Source organism: Ahaetulla prasina, chromosome 13, assembly GCF_028640845.1.
Source record: "Ahaetulla prasina isolate Xishuangbanna chromosome 13, ASM2864084v1, whole genome shotgun sequence".
Classification (NCBI taxonomy): domain Eukaryota; kingdom Metazoa; phylum Chordata; class Lepidosauria; order Squamata; family Colubridae; genus Ahaetulla; species Ahaetulla prasina.
The window spans coordinates 996,862-1,014,669 of record NC_080551.1 but is presented as its reverse complement, the minus strand read 5'-3'; the positions used below and the strand labels follow the sequence as shown (position 1 = coordinate 1,014,669).

The 17,808-nt window shown below is 41.7% G+C and overlaps 1 protein-coding gene across 19 annotated transcripts in view; it reads right to left on the bottom strand.

Annotated features, from left to right (window-relative positions):
• Window positions 1-17,808, bottom strand: part of TLE3 (TLE family member 3, transcriptional corepressor) — a 51,014-nt gene that overhangs the window by 14,600 nt on the left and 18,606 nt on the right. For all 19 annotated transcript variants that reach the window (XR_009152051.1, XM_058156739.1, XM_058156742.1 and 16 more), the window contains 2 exons: window positions 6,073-6,135; window positions 5,003-5,077 (listed from right to left, as the gene is read on the bottom strand). Coding sequence is in view for 18 of the 19 variants with exons in the window: in XM_058156739.1 (XP_058012722.1) it covers window positions 5,003-5,077; window positions 6,073-6,135 (138 nt within the window). In the remaining variant the exon portion in view is untranslated. The remainder of the gene's footprint in view (window positions 1-5,002; window positions 5,078-6,072; window positions 6,136-17,808) is intronic.

The following is a 17,808-nucleotide window of genomic DNA, read 5'->3' as shown; positions in this document are numbered from 1 at the left end:
TTGCTCCCAAAAGCAAAGCAGGAGGATTTGCAGGATAGGATATATAGGCTCCTGGGTCCAGATCAAGTTAACCTGTCAGTCTAGCCTGTTCCGCAAAGCAAGGAGAGTTCTTTTGAAGCAGCTGGTTCCAAAGGGCCCCTTTCCCCAACATCTATCAAAGCCTGCCTCTCTGCAGGGCATTCAAGTGTTCTAGTCCTCTGAAGGAAGGGAGGACAGGTCTGCTCCAGCATCCAATTAGAAGCACTTCAGGTCATCCCTCCCCATTCTTCCAGTTCTCCCTGCAACTCTCTTGTTCATCAAACATCATGCCCAGCCCTGGTCAGCTGCCACCATGTTGTGTTCCTTCTTATATCGGTGCCAAAGGATCGATCTGCACAGCTGGGAAACTGCTGAGCTTCAAACCTCTTTCTTCTCCCCCCCCCCCCCCAAATATCTCTAGCTCTATTTTGGCCTTGGTGCTAGTTCCCACTGGAGGGAAAACTAGCAATCAACACACCTATTGTTCACTCCAAAGACACACTGCATACAGCAAAGAGGCAGGAAGAATGTGTAAAGAAATCTAGCAGTGGAACATCTTGGGATGTTGAGCAGTTTTAATTGGATTATGCACATCCTGCTTCATGGCTTTGTTAGCTGATTTAATGGTTCATCACTTTCATTAAATTTGCTCAAGCCTTCTAATCATTTCCAGAGCTACAAAGTGAACCAGGGCTCACTTTCAAAGGCCTGAAGCAAAGTGGGCAGGGGAGGGAGGAAAGTCCAGTCAGGGTCAGGCCCCTCCTTCCCCACCATTTTATTCTGCTTCCTTCCAGCTTTGGGCTCCTTGCATGCCAGGAGGTTAGTGCTAAGTAGGGGACGTGGGTTCAACAGGATGCCCAGAGCAAGAGACCCCCACGAACTGGGAAGGAAATATTCTGAGAGAGGCTGTATCACCATCTGCATTTTAAGCTCCCGCAATAGGATTTCTACCCTATTCCTATTTGGGAAATTTTCAAAGGACGGGAAAATGTAAGCACCCTGTGGCCTCTTAAAGACAAACTAGTAGCTCAACTACTCTCTAACGTGCCAGATAGAGCTGTGGAGTTTCTTTTCCCATCTGCCTTCATTCTGCTTCCTGCAAGCCCAGAAGGAAGACGATGCTTTCCCAAGGTTTTCCTTCCATGCAGGTAGCATTCAGAGATCCTCTTGCAGAGGCTTCCAAAGCAGAGAACCCCAAGCTAAGCCAGCTCCTGACCCGAAGACAGTCCAGGTGAACCTCTGACTGAAGCTCCCAGAGAGGGAAGCACACAGGAAGTTCTCCTAGATATCTCTGCACAGGCAGGAAAGACAGTCAAAGGGAGGCTCCACTTCTGATCCTCAAACTATCAGGAACCTGAAATGGCAACCCTACTCTCAAGGCAAGAGGAGAAACGCTATCCCGAGAATTTCAGCTTGAGATCAGCTTCCCACCCCACCCCAATCCCACCAAGCTGATGTTTTTAGAGTTGTAAAAATGGGCTTGCAAATGATTGGCATAATTCCAAAAAACATCTATGGGGAAGCCTCTCATGTTGGACCAAAACAGGAAAAGCGTGCAGTCTGCATAAGGCATAGACTCAGGCTTTGGAGCAGTGACGGATTCAGTCCTAGGGAAGAAGAAAAGGGAAATGGGCATTTTTGCCCTCTCTGGGATGTGCTCCTAATACCTAAGGATAATTCAAAAACAAAAGCAGTCAAATTGGTTTCTTCCCATCCAAGCAAATCCCAAACACTACCTCTGCTTTGGTAAAGCTCCCCTGGTGCATGACTGCCTACAGTGGCTTCCCAAGGAGATACATGGAACTGCAGCACGACTCCTCCAGGAAGCAATTCTCCCCAATATTTGCTTGGGCCTAGACTTGCCATGGGGCTACCCAAAGGCTATCAGAGAAAGAGCCTCTGACTTTCAGGGGAGGCATTGCCCCCCCACCCCCGCCATGCCTGACAGCCCCAAACTGTCCGGAGCAAGCCATGCTTCAGAGGATGGCAGAGGTCCTCCAGGGTCACCCACGCTTCTTCCATCGCAGAGGCCACCATAGGACACCCTTTCCTCCCAGCCGCCTATGGCAGAAAAGCCTTCAGTCTCAATCGCAGAAAAATAACAAGATTGCTTGGAGGGAAGAGGGAGGGAGGAGGGCAAAAAGGCAGCATTCACACATGCATGTGTGCGCAAAAAAGTTCTTTGAAACAGCTTCTCCCAGCAACCGAATGGTGAGCCAAGCACAAGTGACAGGCATGGCTGAAGTGTGGTTGTGATGACTCTTCTGTCTGCACATATGACAAAGCATCGACCCACGTATCAAACAAAGGTCTGCACTAGATTCCAAGTCTCATCTCCCAAAAGCCACCGGAAAACCAGAATGTTCCCCAGCAATTCCAAGCTCTTCTTCAATGGGGCAGCCAAACCTTCTGCGCAACCAGGTCTGTCACCATGCATTTTTTCAAAGATAGCACTTACCTGTGGCAAGGACCAATTTTGGTCTACGAGTGTAGGGTGTGCGATGAATCAGACTGGAGCAAAGTAAGAAAAAAGGTAGCCCTGCAAGATTGCGTGTGTGTGTGTGTGTGTGTGTGTGTGTGTGTGCGCGCAACTATGGGGTAATACAGCGACGATTTCACAAGTAAACTTTTCCAAGCATAAAGAACTGCAGCAGAGCCCCCCCCCCTCCAACATGAGCTCTTGGCTACTCCACAAAACAAGCGGGGGCCTCTGTTGGGAGTGGGGGGTCCTCTTGCAAGGCCCGTGAGAAGGAGCCCTGTTTCAGTCAAAGGGAGCCCCCCCCCATCTGAGAGCAGCTCACTTTCACTAGGGCAGGAAAAGGGAGACAAGCCCAAGGCCAATACAAGCCGAAGGGCTGATGGTTTCAGGACAATTTTTAATTCGAGAAAAAGAACAATCACCTCAGGGGAATGAATGGGAAGCCATACTGGAATAATGGATGGAAACAGATCAAGGAGAGATTCAACCTGGAAATAAGGAGAAATTTCCTGACAGTGAGAACAATCAACCCATGGGACAGAAGTTGCCTTCGGAAGTTGTGGGAGCTTCATCCCTGGAGGCTTTCAAGAAGAGGCTGGGCTGCCATTTGTCAGAAATGGTGTAGAAATCCTGCTTTGGGGTGAGGGGGTGAGGTTGGACTAAGGGATAATAGAGCCCATAGGTCCCTTCCAACTCTCTTAATCTGTATATCTGTATTGAGGCCACTGAGCAAATCTTGTGAACTTAATATTAGGCTGAATATATGCATGAATGCAATGCTTGAACATGGCTCTGCGGGAATTCCCATTAAGCCCATGACTGCTGGATGAGGACAGGTTTTCGAGATGTGCTGTTGGACAGTCAGAGAACGGAGGCCCCTTCGCCTATGCAACAGCAGAGAAACAGTAACCCAAAGCGGATGCTTCCTGCTGTGGCACAATCCCCCTGCCCACATTTTGACTGGCACATCACAGGTCATTGGCTAAAGATGCATCTGTCCTCTTCTATCCCTAGTCCTATAAAGGTAGGAGGCCCACAGTCCAGCAGCCCAAGCCAGCCAGCCAGCCAGCCAGTTCTCTCATGCTATCCCCAGAGGGATGAGAGAATAGAACAGAATAGAGCTGGAAAGGACCTTGGAGGTCTTCTAGTCCAACCCCCTGCTCTTGCAGGAGACCCTACACCAGTGTTGGTGAACCTATTCAGCACCGAGTGCCAAAATGGGAGTGCAAGTGCGCATGCACGCGCACCGGAAACTGGAAGAGCAGCCACCAAGTGCGCATGCGAGCATCAGGAAGATGATCATCCAGTTTCCAGCACGTGGATGTGCACCGGCCAGCTTGTTTCCCATGCGCATGCGCCCCAGAAACCAAAAGATCAGGTGGCTGGTGCGCATGCACAACCCAGAAACCAGAAGATCATCTTCCTGGCACGCGCATGCACATCAGGCAGCTGCTCTTCCAGTTTCCGGTGCTCCCACGTGTGTGAAGACCATCCGATTGGTGCGCCAGAACCCAGAAGAGAAATGGCCAATTGCCCGGAGAGATGGTTCTGAGTGCCACCTCCGGCACACGTCCCATAGGTTCGCCATCACGGCCCTACACCATTTGAGACAAATGGCTGTCCAGTCTCTTCTTAAAAACCTCCAGTGAGGAAGCACCCATAATTCCTGAAGGCAACTTCTGTTCTACTGGTTAATTGTCCTCACTGTTAGGAAGTTTCTCCTTAATTCCAGGTTGCTTCTCTTTAGTTTCCAGCCATTGTTTCTTGTCCTGCCCTCAGGTGTTTTGGAGAATAATTTGACCCCCTCTTCTTTGTGGCAGCCCCTCAAATATCGTGTCACCCCTAATTCTTCTTTTCTCTAGATTACCCAAACCCAAATCCTGCAACTGTTCTTCATATGTTTTAGTCTCCAGGCCTTTGATCATCTTAGTTGCTCTTTTCTCAACTTTTTCCAAAGTCTCAACATCTTTTTTGCAGTGTGGTAACCAAAATTGGTTACAGTATTCCAAGTGTGGTCTTACTAAAGCTTTATAAAGCAGTACTAATACTTCACGTGATCTTGATTCTATGCCTCTGTTTATACAACCCGGATTGTATTAGCTTTTTTGGCGGCGGCTGCACACTGCTGGCTCATATTCAAATAATCATCCACTAGGACTGCAAGGTCCCTCTCACAGTTACTGTTTTTGAGCCAGGTTTTGCCTAATCTGCACTTATACCTTTTGATTTTTCCTGCCTAAATGTAAAACTTTGCTTTTCTCCGCAATGAAATTCATTTTGTTGGACAGGGCCCAGGGTTCAAGCCTGGCAAGATCTTTTTGGATCCTGAGCTTGTCTTCTGGGGTACTGGCTATTCCTGCCAGTTTAGTGTCATCTGTGAATTTGATGAGTTCCCCTTCTCTTCCCTCATCTAAGTCATTTATGCTGCCCTTCTGCCTTGGTTCATGGTACACAACAGAAGCAGACTGAATGCCCTCAAAGAAAGGCCATCGCAACTCCACCTACCCCAATGATGGCATTCAGCTCCGTCATGGTCACCTGCTTGGCCCGCTCAACTGCCTGAGCCACTTGCTGCTGGTGCTGTGAAAAGACAGGCAGAAAGGTGGAAGCCTTCTGAGGGCACATCTGTGATTCAGCAGTTGGAGGTATTGCCCCAGGAGAAGTCCAGAGCTCTTGCAACTTGGTGGGGATGCCTAAGAGGAGGCTCACCAGATTGTCAGGCCACACTTCTTGTGTGTCCTTGCTTGGTCATTAAGAAAATGGCACTGACAGGGAGGGAGGGAGGGAGCGAGGGAAGGGGGGAGAATCTGTGGCTGTCCAGATGGTGCGGTGCTATGCCCCTAGCAGGCAGACCGGTGGGTGAGGGATGAGGGGAACCAGTTACAGATTTCCCAATATTGCAGCTCAATTACTAGCTTAGAGAGTGGAAAAAATGAGCTAGACTTGGCAAAAGAAAAAAATAACTAGTGCATTAGGGCCCATAATTGGCTCAAGCCAATCGTGTCTAGTGGGCAAGTCTTTAAAACAGCAATATTTGGGGAAAGGAAGCTTAAATATCACCAGCCAACATGCCTAAGCAAAGCAGCTGTCCCGGAGCAAAAAGGAAGAGGGTGGGAGGGGCAGGGAGGCAACCGATGCCACACAAAAGTGGTTACCAGCAGCCAAGAAGCTGGCATATGGTGTCTCTGGGTCTTTGCCCCATGCACACCTCATTCAAGAAAACCAGGCTATTAACGGGCATATTGAAACCAGGCTGCCATCTGGCCTGGCACAGGAAACAGATCACAAGGACTGTGAGAAGCTCAGGCAGCTTTGCAAGCAGGTGGCCTTAGAAGAGGGGAAAGTGTTCCAAAGTACTTAGGCACAGAAGGGAGAGGACAGTCGCTTGTCTCCAGGTGAAAGCAAAACTGCGCCCCTGGTATTCCTGCCACAGGCCTGCTCCTGCCATGCTCCTTAGGGATGCCCAGGAAAGATGCAAGAGGCAGACTTTAACAGCGGTGGCTGTGAAGGGGCATCCCAAGTCCGGCTTGCTTTCCGCCCGGCAAAGTCTCTCCGCAGTCCAAAGAGTGTCTTACCTCTTGTGATAGAAAAGGCATGATCTGGGCGAGAATCGTATTCAGTCTCTTGGCAATCTCTGTCTAAAAGTGTGAAGAGAGAAAGGAAAGAGAGAATGAACAGATTGACTGTCAAAGGAGACTGCGTTTTTCAGAAGAAAAAAACTTCTGGAATCGGCATTTATAGAGACTCTGCAAGTACTTGAAAAACAATAACTTCTTTCATCACCACAATGGAGTCAAACTTCAATGAGTCAAACCTGGGATGGGGCATCATTCTCAGGTCCAGCTGCAGACCCCAGAAGCTAAAAATGGGCAAGCATCTAAACACACCTGCCCTCAGCCACAACCACCCCGCAGCTGGGCACAGGTGAGGGCACACGCTTTCCTCTGAAATGAGCCACGTGGAGCTGCCTTTATCCAAGGAGGTCTGCATAAGCTAGAGAAAGTGGAGCCATTTGTGGAAGCTCTGATGAAGCACCATCCTCTGAGCCATGTTGGAGGAGCAGAGCACTACATATTCTTGCTGGGCTTGCCTGCCGGGTTTCAAATTGGCCGCTTCTTACAAAGCCCAGCAACAGACAGCCATCTCCCACTACTCACAAAGCAGCCAACAAATAACAATAACATAAGTTTTAAAAAATCAAGGTGGCTCTATTTTTATTAGTAAAAGTTGATCTAATTAGAATAACCATAAAGGTAAAATAAATAGTATGAATAAAATGGAAATGCATTTAAAATAGATACAGGTAGTCCTTGACATGACCGCAATTGAGACCAATTCTTTTTTTTTTTTAAGTTTTATTTTTACAATCATATCAAATAATTCATCCAATGTACAGTTATATACAATTCGTCGGGCTTGCCCAGTCACCACCCCCCTTTTTAACACTCTTCCCTCTTCTACCTTCTTTTACTTTCCAAACCTTCCTCTCCTTCTCTTATCTAGATCCTCTCCACCCTCCACCTTCCTTCTCCCTCTTCTACCCCTCTTCCTTCCTCTTCTCCTCTTTCCTACCTCCTACTCTCTTTCTCCCTCCCCACCGTTCTAAAATGGTAACTGGGCAGACCCGACCCTACATTAATTATATTTATACATCTTCAATAATCCCTGTACATTAACCATCACTCCATCTCTACCCTCAAACCCCCCCACCCCGACTTCCCAGAACAAAATGCAGGGTATCAAAACTAACAATCATAATCCAAAATAATTCCTAAATTATAATCTCTAGTCACTCCACACTTAATCACACTCTCAATTCCCCTCTCCTTCAGAAATATATCTAATACAAAATATTTCCTAAATTTACTCATATGCTATTCGATATTTTTTTATCTGATACTTATTTTGAATATAATCAATCCACATTTTCCATTCTAAAATATATTTTTCTTGTTTATAGTCTTTCAAGTAAGCAGAGATTTTTGCCATTTCTGCCAGATTTGATACTTTGAGTGTCCATTCTTCAATTGTAGGTAATTCTTCTTTCTTCCAATATTGAGCAATCAAAAGTCTTGCGGCTGTTATTAAGTTCAAAATCAATTTAGTCTCTATAGTTATACAATCCATAATTATTCCTAGTAGAAAGAACTGCGGAGTAAACGTAATCTTCTTTTTCAAAATATTCTGCATGATCCACCATACTTTAATCCAAAATGCTTTAACTTTTTTACAAGTCCACCATATGTGGCATCTTCACAATCGCATCTCCAACATTTAGCCTGTACATTAGGATACATACATGACAATTTTTTGGGGTCTAAATGCCATCTGTAAAACATCTTATAAAAATTTTCTCTCATATTTTGCGCTTGTGTAAATTTAACATTCCTCACCCAAATTCTTTCCCAAGTTTCCAACATTATTGGTTGCTGAAAATTTTGTGCCCACTTAATCATACAATCCTTAACCAGTTCAGTCTCTGAGTCTATTTCTACTAATACATTATACAACCTCTTAATATGCTGTTGGCCTTGATCTCTCATTTGTTTTAACAAATTATCCTCAGTTTGCTTAACACCTATTTTTTTTTTTAATTCAAAAAGTTTTACAGAAAATTTCCCCCCCCCTTTCCCCCCAACCCCCCTCCCTTCACTAATACCCTCCCCCCTCCCCCCTGGCTTCCCGGAGCAAGCACAAGGTATAGTTAAAAATAAGACAAACATATGCTAAGAAAATTTTCTCCCAAAACTATTATACCAATTTTCCTTCTCTTGCTCTGACTTCCTCCTAACATAACCAAAATCCTTCAAAAAAATAAATAAATAAAAAAAAATTAAGAATTAACAATAGTAAAATATATAAATCAATAGAACAAATTAATCCTAAAGTATTTAAAACCAACTAAAGCATAAAAATCCAATCCAATTCAAAAAATATGTCCCTTATAACTTCTATAACCATATAATTTTTCCCCCCATGTCTTTCTTACATAAGATCTTTTGAAAATATTCTATTTAAAATTTAGTGCAACACCTTATAAAATTTCAATACAGAAAATTACAATATCTATTCAACTTTAGTCCTTCCTCATCAAAATCCAGTATAGATCCAAATATCTAGTCTTTTATGATAGATATAAAACATATAATCAACCCATTTCTTCCAGATTCCTCACAAATTGTCTTTCCGGAACACTAATATTTTTGTCTATTAATATTTTTAAAAAACCTTGTTTCAAGAATACTTTTGTCTCTTGCCATTTTTTTTGGTGCATTAATCTCTGTCTTTCCTTCGTTACTCCTTTTAAAAAGTCAATCACAATATTTCCTAGTAATTCCTTATGTCCAAGAATCCAAAAATTACTGCCGTATATTCCATCAGTCCAAAAAGAGAACTCTTGGGAAACATTAAGCTTGTGAGTCTTTTCCATTTGAGGGACAATCTCCTGTAGCACAAATTCAGGCAGTTCATCCAAACTATTTAAAGAAAACTTCTTTACATCACCTTGTTTCTTCACGATCAAATCTTCATATTTATCCACTTTTATTTGTATCTCCTAGATTCCATTTTCCGAATGGTTGCACTGGTTAATTTGCTCCAAGCTCTCATCCAAAACGTCCCCATTTTTTATCAATTCGTATTTTTGAATAATTAAATACATACTTTCTGTGTAGTCCTGTATAAAGTCACAAATCCATTCTTCTGAAAGAACCTCCATGACAAAGTTCCTGCTGAGAATCCCCTTGTAAAGTACTTAAACAACGTAATATAATATCTCCATTCAGTTTCGATTCAACAGCAAAGCTCCCTTTGATGTATCGCTCTGCTTTCAGTTTCTCTAAAACGAAACTGAAGGGGGGGCAGAAATTTCTCTTTTTTTAAAAAAAAAGGTAGAAGTCAGAAAATCAAAAATATTTGCAAACCAATAATTGTTCACTCACGCTTGTTCCGCCTGCTTTTAGTAACCACAAAAAGAAATCAATTGCTAGCAGAAGTGGACACCTTCCTCTTTTCCTGCTTTTTCAGGAGCGCAGTGAATACTGGAGGTTGGGGGAGGGGTAAGGGGATTCGACCTTTCAGGACTTTGCATTACAAAAACAAAGCCCCTAGGGGAATCTACCACAGTTCCCCCCCCCTTGCTCTTTCTCTCTTCTTTCAACCAGAGAGAGAAATTAAGCCGGGATCAGTTGTTATGTCCGGCTTTTACCATATTCAATGCGGAGTGCCATAAATTAGCACCCAGCGAGAAAGGTGGCGCCACCCAGAAGCCTCTTAACACCTATTTTTTGATCTAGTTTCCATCTAGCTTGTAATTGTCCATATTGAAACCATGTATAATTTTTCCCTTCTTCCCCCATCTTTTCTCTGGATTTTAATTGTAATTCCCCCTTTTCCATACAAAGAAGTTCTTTATAGGTAACTACCTCCATCTTTTGATATATATTTATATTTTCTATCATTTGTCTCGGGATTGCCCATATTGGAATCTTTCCATCTAATTTATATTGATATTTCCTCCAGACCCTCAATAATGCATTTCTAATTATATTATTTTTAAATATTTTATCTACTTTCTTATCATATAATAAATAGGCATGCCACCCATATAACAAACCATAACCTTCTATATTCAAAACTCTTTCCTCAGTCAAATTAATCCAATCAGTAATTAATGATAAGACAACTGCTTCATAATACAATTTTAAATTAGGCATTTTAAGACCCCCCTTTCCCTTATATCCTGCATTATTTTTTATTTTATTCTTGGCTTTTTGCCCATCCATACAAAGTTATTAACCCCCTTTTGCCATTCCTGTAATTTGATGTCATTCTTAAGCACCGGTATCATTTGAAACAAAAATAGAAACCTGGGCAAAACATTCATTTTTATAGCCGCTATTCTTCCCAACAGGGATAGTTGTAACTTCTTCCAACTCTCCATTTCTTTCCATACCTTCTGCCACAATACCTCATAATTATTTTTGTATAATTTGACATTTGAAGCTGTAATATATATTCCTAAATATTTAACCTTTTTAACGATTTCAAAACCTGTAGTTCTTTCTAACTCTTCTTTTTGTTGTATATTCATATTTTTAATTATCATCTTTGTCTTTTGCTGATTCACCTTAAATCCAGATACTTTGCCGTACTGACCAATTATATCTTTTAAACCAGTAGCTGAGTATATTGGTTGAGATACAGTAACAACCAAGTCATCTGCAAAAGCTCTTAATCTGTAATCTTGATGTTTAACTCTAATTCCCCTTTATTCGATCGAGCCACGTATTTTATTCAGAAGAATTTCTAAAGTTAAAATAAAAGTAATGGAGACAGGGACATCCCTGTCTCGTCCTTTCCCAATTTTAAAAGTTTCTGTTAACCCACCATTTACTATTATTTGTGCTGTTTGCTTCTGATATATTGCTTTAATTGCATGGATAAAATAATCCCCAAATTGCATTTTTTCTATTACTTTAAATAAAAACTGCCAATCCAATCTATCAAAAGCTTTTTCAGCATCCAAAAAAAAGAACGCCGCTGAGACTTGGTTGTTTCGTTCCAAATATTCAAGTAAATTTACAATTTGCCTCACATTATATCTCATCTGCCTACCCTTAATAAATCCTGACTGATCATTATGAATTATTTGATTCATCACTGGCATTAATCTATTAGCAAGTATCTTGGCAAATATCTTATAATCAGTATTTAAAAGTGATATAGGCCTATAATTCTCTGCTTTAATACCATCTCGATCTTCCTTCGGTATTAACGAAATAAAGGCTGTCCTCCATGAAGGGGGAACATCTCCTCCCATTTGAATTTTATTAAATAACTCTTTAAGTGGTTCAACCATCTCATTTTGTAAATTTTTATAATAAACAGCTGTTAAACCATCTGTACCTGGTGCTTTACCGATTTTAAGTTGCTTAATTGCTAACAAAATTTCCTCTGAAGTAATTAATTGATTCAGTTCTTCTCTTTGATTTTCTGTAAGCTCACAAATATTTTGTTGTTGTAAATATCTTTCTATCTCTGTATCATCAATCATATCCCTAGTATATAACTTACTATAATACTCTAAAAATCCTTTTTTAATCAAGTTCTTTTGATAAACTTCCTCACCCCTACATTCTATTTTATCAATCGCTCGTGATTTCTGTTTTTCCTTATTAAATAGGCAAGCCACCTTCCTGGCTTATTGGCATTATTAAACGCATTATGTTTTACATATTGTAAATTAATTGCTACTTGATCTGCCATCAACATGTTAAACTGACCTCTTAATATATTTATTGATTCTTTTATTTTACTATTTCCTGGGCTATTTATCAATAACTGTTCTTTCTTTTTAATTTCCTCTTCCAATTCCTTTTTCTTTTTCTGCAATTTATTTTTATATTTAATATTCATTTGTATAAGATTTCCTCTTATATAAGCCTTACTAGCGTCCCAAATCATCTCTATAGATGTTTCTTTTTTCATATTCATAATAAAAAATTCTTTCATTTGCTTTTTACATTCATTTACATTTTGTTCATATTTAAACAAATTCTCATTCAACCTCCATGATCTCCTAGCCTCCTTTTCCCGATCAAATTCAATCCAAACCGGACTATGATCAGATAGAGTTCTTGAACAAATCTTAGTCTTCTTCACTCTAGAATACAAATCATTAGAAATCAAAATAAAATCAATCCTCGAAAATGATTGATGCCTGTCAGAAAAGAAGGTAAAATCCCTCTCTTCTGTATTATGTTCTCTCCAAATATCTCTTAATTCCAAGTCCTCCATCATTTCAAAAAAAGCCTTTGGTAATTTCGCCCGGCTTGACATTTTCCTTAAACTTTTTTTGTCTTTTTGAGTATCCAACACACCATTCCAATCACCCATTAATATATATGATTTATAATCCCAAAATACTATTCTTTTATGTAAAAACTTGAAAAAATTTTCTTGTTGTTGATTCGGAGCATAAACTCCTATTAATAATATCTTCTTTCCCTCCAACAAAAGTTCAATAGCAATGTATCTTCCTTGCTTATCCACCTCAATTAATTTTGCTGATATATCCTTCTTTATATATATAACTAAACCATTTTTTTTTCCAAAGAGGAGGCAACAAAATGTACTCCCAGTTTTGAGTTTATCAAATATTTCTGGTCTAAAGATCTAATATGTGTTTCTTGTAAACAGGTAATGTCATTTTTAAATTGTTTCAAATAATGAAATACTTTCCTTCTCTTCTGCGGTGAATTCAAACCATTAACATTCCAAGATAATAGTTTAATTGCCATTATCGGCCAAAGGAAACTTTTGGAACACTAGCCGCAGATCACATTTTGCTTTAGGCCTTGCTCCTCTCACTGTTTCCGTTGTAGTAGTTGCCAGTTGTTGTTGTGCCTTCATCTCTTGTTCCTTGCGTTTAGCAGCAGCTCTTGTCAGCCTTTGTTCTTTTGAATCTGAACCCGTCGTAGGTATTTCCAACACTTGTAATAAATCTTCTTCCATCACAATCTGTTCTTGTACCTGCTTCACTTCTCTTTCCTTCACTTCAGCCTCCCTTCTTCTAGCTTCCAATGGGGGAAGACTTCCAACTTTTAATGCCTCAACATAAAATTCTCTTGCTTTTCCAACTGTATTGAGACGATGTACTTTCCCTGCATAATATACTATTATACCAGTTGGGATATCCCATCTATATTCAATCTGACGTTTTTTAAGTTCATTCACCAGGAAGGCAAATTCCTTCCTAGCCCTTAACATTTTTGGTGGAATTTCCTTTAATATTAAAATATCTTGACCAGCAACCTGAATCTTCTCCCCCTTATATGAGGCTTGCAGAATCTGATTTCTCACTGTTCTGCTTGTAAAATAAATAACAACATCCCTTGGCAACTTTTTTTGCCTTGCTATCCAAGAATTCACACGATATATTTTATCAATTTGATAAGCCACATCTGCTGGACGAGCTGCTAATATCTCAGCAAATACTTCAGAAAAAATTTCCCTTAAATTCTCTTCTTTATTTTCATTCAAGCCACGGATTCTTAGAGCAAATTCCATATTTCTATATTGTATCAAAACTATTTCATCATCTGTTTTTTCCATTTTACTTTGAAATTCATCCATTTTATTTTCTAATTTTGAATTATGTTGCTTAATTTCTTCAACTTCCTCTTCTAATAAAATCACATTTGTTGCCAAACTTTGTACTGCAATTACAAATCCTTCCTTAACTTCTTTATTTCCCACTTGAATTTCTAATATCTGCTCTTTCATTTCAGACATCTCATCAGTTATTACTTTAAATTTTTCTTGCATAAAGTCTTTTAAGTTCTCTTGTAACGCCTCTAAATTCAATATTCTAGTCTCTGCTGTATGAGCTGGAGAGGCACCAGCTGATGAAATTCCAGAGCCCTTTGTTACGGTAGACTTTAATTGTTTGGCTGCCATCTTCTATTAAATTTATTTATTTATTTATTTCCAAACTTAATATTCACTTTAAATCTTCTTAACCTCTGAGAAACACAGTCTTTTAAAGCAATATTTAAAAATCTCCCCTAGATTCTATCAGCAGGCAGCAAAGAGTTAAAGAGTTAAAGTAGCAAATAACATGCAATTTACCAGCAGCAGACGGCAAGGACTAAAAGTATCACTTTCGCTTTCCACTCGTTAGCTTGTTAACAATTCGCCTCCATTTTCTTGCTGTTTTCAAGCTTGTTACAAAGTAACGGGGAATTGGCTTGGCTACTTGCATAAAGTTCTCCCACTTTCGTTCTGTCCGGTATAATCCTTTATTGTCCAAAATAAATCTCGGCGTTTGGTCGTGGTGATTGGTTCCGCCAAAGCAGAAAAATTCTCGGATCTGGAGCACTTCGGGTTGCTGGAGGGAACTTAACCCTTCAAACCCCTTTTTTCTCAGGGGCTTTAGGGAAATTCTACCTCTGCCCTCAGCTCACCATCTCTTCTTCTCCCGAAGAGAGGGTTTTTCGAACCGCTGGACAGCAGATTTAAGCTGTCCTAGCGATTCCACATAATCCAGAGGTTGGTGATCGTAAAGATCACCGCCATCACCTACGGTGCCAAACAGGAAGTCCGAGACCAATTCTTCTATTGTTAAGCAAGGCAATAAATCATTAAGTGACTTTTTGGCCCATTTTATGACCTTTTTTAACCACATTTGTTAAGCGAATCCCTGCACTTAAGTGAATTATGCAGCCGTTAAGTGAATCTGGCTTCCTCCATTGACTTTGTCAGCTGGAAAGCCAGCTGGGAAGGTTGTCACTGGTGATCACGTGACCCTGGGACAGGGCAATTGACATGAATACATGCCAGTGGCCAAGTGCCCGAATTCTGGTCATATGACAATGGTAATACTATAGTGGTAATAAATGTGAAAACGGTCATCAATCACCTTTTTCAGTGCTTTTGCATCTGAATGGCTGTTGTTGGAGAAAGACCATCCTATTCAGGAGGACAACTAAAGCGAGGAATTAATCTGGACTCCTTACATAAACACAGGAAGGCAAGGTCTGACCCCCGACCCCCAATCCTAATCTTTAATCTTTCCCAGGCAGAAGCTGCCAGTCTGGGAAAATTCCTGTGAAGTAGGCATAGTCCAACAGAACAGCTAATTTGGACTCTACCATGAGGGTCTGGTTGTTCGTGCCTGACACTTTCTGCCAAGGGCTCCTGTGGAAGATGTTTACCTCCTGCTCAGCCTCTGCCAGCTGCCCGGGCACAAGAAGGCACGAAAGCTAACTGTCATTCAAGACTGGGACATCTTCACCAGGATGACTCGGGAACTCAACTGGTTCAGAGATTCTGTGTAGTTTGATCTCTGCCTCTCCTTCCCGAAAGCAAAACAATTAATTGTGTGTCCGTGGATTGCTCTGCAAAGCCATTAGGGAGGGAAGTGTATTTCCAGATGCAGAGAGGCTTGCATCTTTGCCACTGTCATATGACTTTGCCAGGTTTGTATTTCAATCCCAAATGCCTGCCCTCAAGGCAGCCCAATCATTAAAAACAGTGTTCCACCTTTAAGCAGTTAGAGGAAGCTTAACAATTGGCTCCACAAACTGAAACTGTTGTTGCAGAGAAGCACACAAAGGCCTCAAATCCATTCATTTCTGAGAATGGTTTAGATACACTTTCACGTGGCTGTTATGGAAGCTTCCTTCCCAAAAGGTTGTGATATTCCATAGATTTGGGGAAATGCCTCCCCCTCATTTCAGACTGAAGGGAGACTCAGGTGCCAAAGCCAGAGGAGCCCTAAACAGGCATCTTCCCTGGAACATGAGCCTTATCCCAAGTGGACCTTCGCTCATCACTCTCCATGCCATGCCACATCCACCTAATCCCCCTCAGAGGACAACCAATTGCTCTTTGACGGACCGCAGGGAGTGCAAAATCACCTGGCTAAGCCATGTACACTGGGGCTGCCAATCACTGGGAGGTCAGGTGGGGAAGCGGCAAGGAGGCCCAGATCAAACAGCTTTATGCCAGGTGGCTCTTGCTCCCTCGGGAGTCAGCTTTTCAAGTGACACTCACACCAAATTGCTCTTTCTGCAGAGACGTCTTATAGCACCATCCAAAACTCGTGTTACCAGGAGGAAGGACCCCCAGAGAAATGAGAAAAGGCCTCAGGGGCGCCATCACCTTCTCCTAAACAGAGATCTGGAAATCCAGGGCAACTAGCTCCCTACCAGCCCAAGAGTACAGCTTTGCTTACAGTTGTCATTGAATGCAAATGATGTTAAATTTAATGCCCAGTTGTTCTTTCAAAGACTCAGACCAAACACATGGCTCTTGCCTGCAGGATGGGCCACCCCAAAAGGACCAGGAGCTTCACAACAAGAGCTACAAGACACAAGATTACAGTGCAACTGTCAAGACTGAACTGCTTTGCTTCTTACAAACCTTAATGTTTTTCAACTTGCCAATGAACTGGGCTGGGGGAGGGAAGGGGGGAATGGAATGTGGAGAATGGATGCAGAGATTGTGAGAGCAGGGAAGCCATCAAGGTCACCACTGCAGGTGCTTGAGAAAGAGATGGAAACAGAAGGACATTTCATAATTGGATAACGTGATCACCCAGGGGTGGGGAGAAGGGAATTGTTTAACTGGACAAGCATTTGCGTGGGAAAACCAGAGCTGGTACCAAGATGGTGTATCCAATGAAGTTTTACTTTTGGGAATTCAATTCTCCTGAGAGTGTTTCCTTGTTTTGGATTCACTAGTTGGACCGTTGACAGCAACCTATAATTTTTGCCCAGTACCAGAAAAAAAAACTTTGAGAAAATATCCTTTTAAACCACACCAGTGACCAAATGCAGCTTTCTTTTGGCAAACCCTAATCCAAAGCACTACATATATTGTACCTCACAGAGCGCAATATGTTACTTTGTTCTCCTGCTTATGTGGAATTGCAAAACAGTCAAGTTGGAGACAGATATCAAATCTAACCTCCTGCTCATTCAGGAATCCAAACTAAAGCACCCCCGGTGAATGAGAGCCCACAGCTCCCAGGCTGTGCTTATCTGTCAAAGTACGTTGTTTGTTTTTTTAGTTAGAATCTGCCCTCTTGTGATTTTTATCTATAATGTTGTATCCTGCCAGAGAGAACGTAAGCTTCAGGTAGAGTCTAGGACAACTCACCACAGCGAGCTCACTGAGGCCAGCTCCCACGGCCAAATCACCACCACCAAGTTGCTGCAGGAGAACTTCACATGGGCGGTTGGAGGAAGAAAATGTTTCATTTCTCATCCAAGACACTTGTTCACTTCTAACTCAGAGCTAAGCTAGAACTGAAGAAGCTTCTTGGATGAGAAGTGAAATGTTTTTTAAAAAAACAAAGAAAGTCCGGTTACCTTTTGGAAAAGCACCTTAGAGACAACAACTTGGATGACTGAGAATCTCCACAGACACTCACACACACATTGTTACAGTATATACATTGCTGAAATCCATACCATTCCCACTATCAGTTAAAGAAATTACCAGATCAGAATATGAGACAAGTTTAGTTTGGCAATATTTCTTTATGACAAATCCAGGCTGACTGGTAATTACAGTATTTTTCGGACTATAAGACGCACAGGAGTATAAGACGCACCAGGGCTGGGGAGGGCAGAAATGTGATGCGTTGGGGGTTTGGGAGGCCAAAAACGGGGCCTGCAGAGGGTTTGGGAGGCCGGCAGAGTGTTTCTGGAGACTGGGGAAGGCAAAAATGCCATTTTTGGAAAAAAAAAAACAGGCCTGGTTTTGGCCTCCCAAACCCCCCACGCGTCATGTTTTTGCCCTCC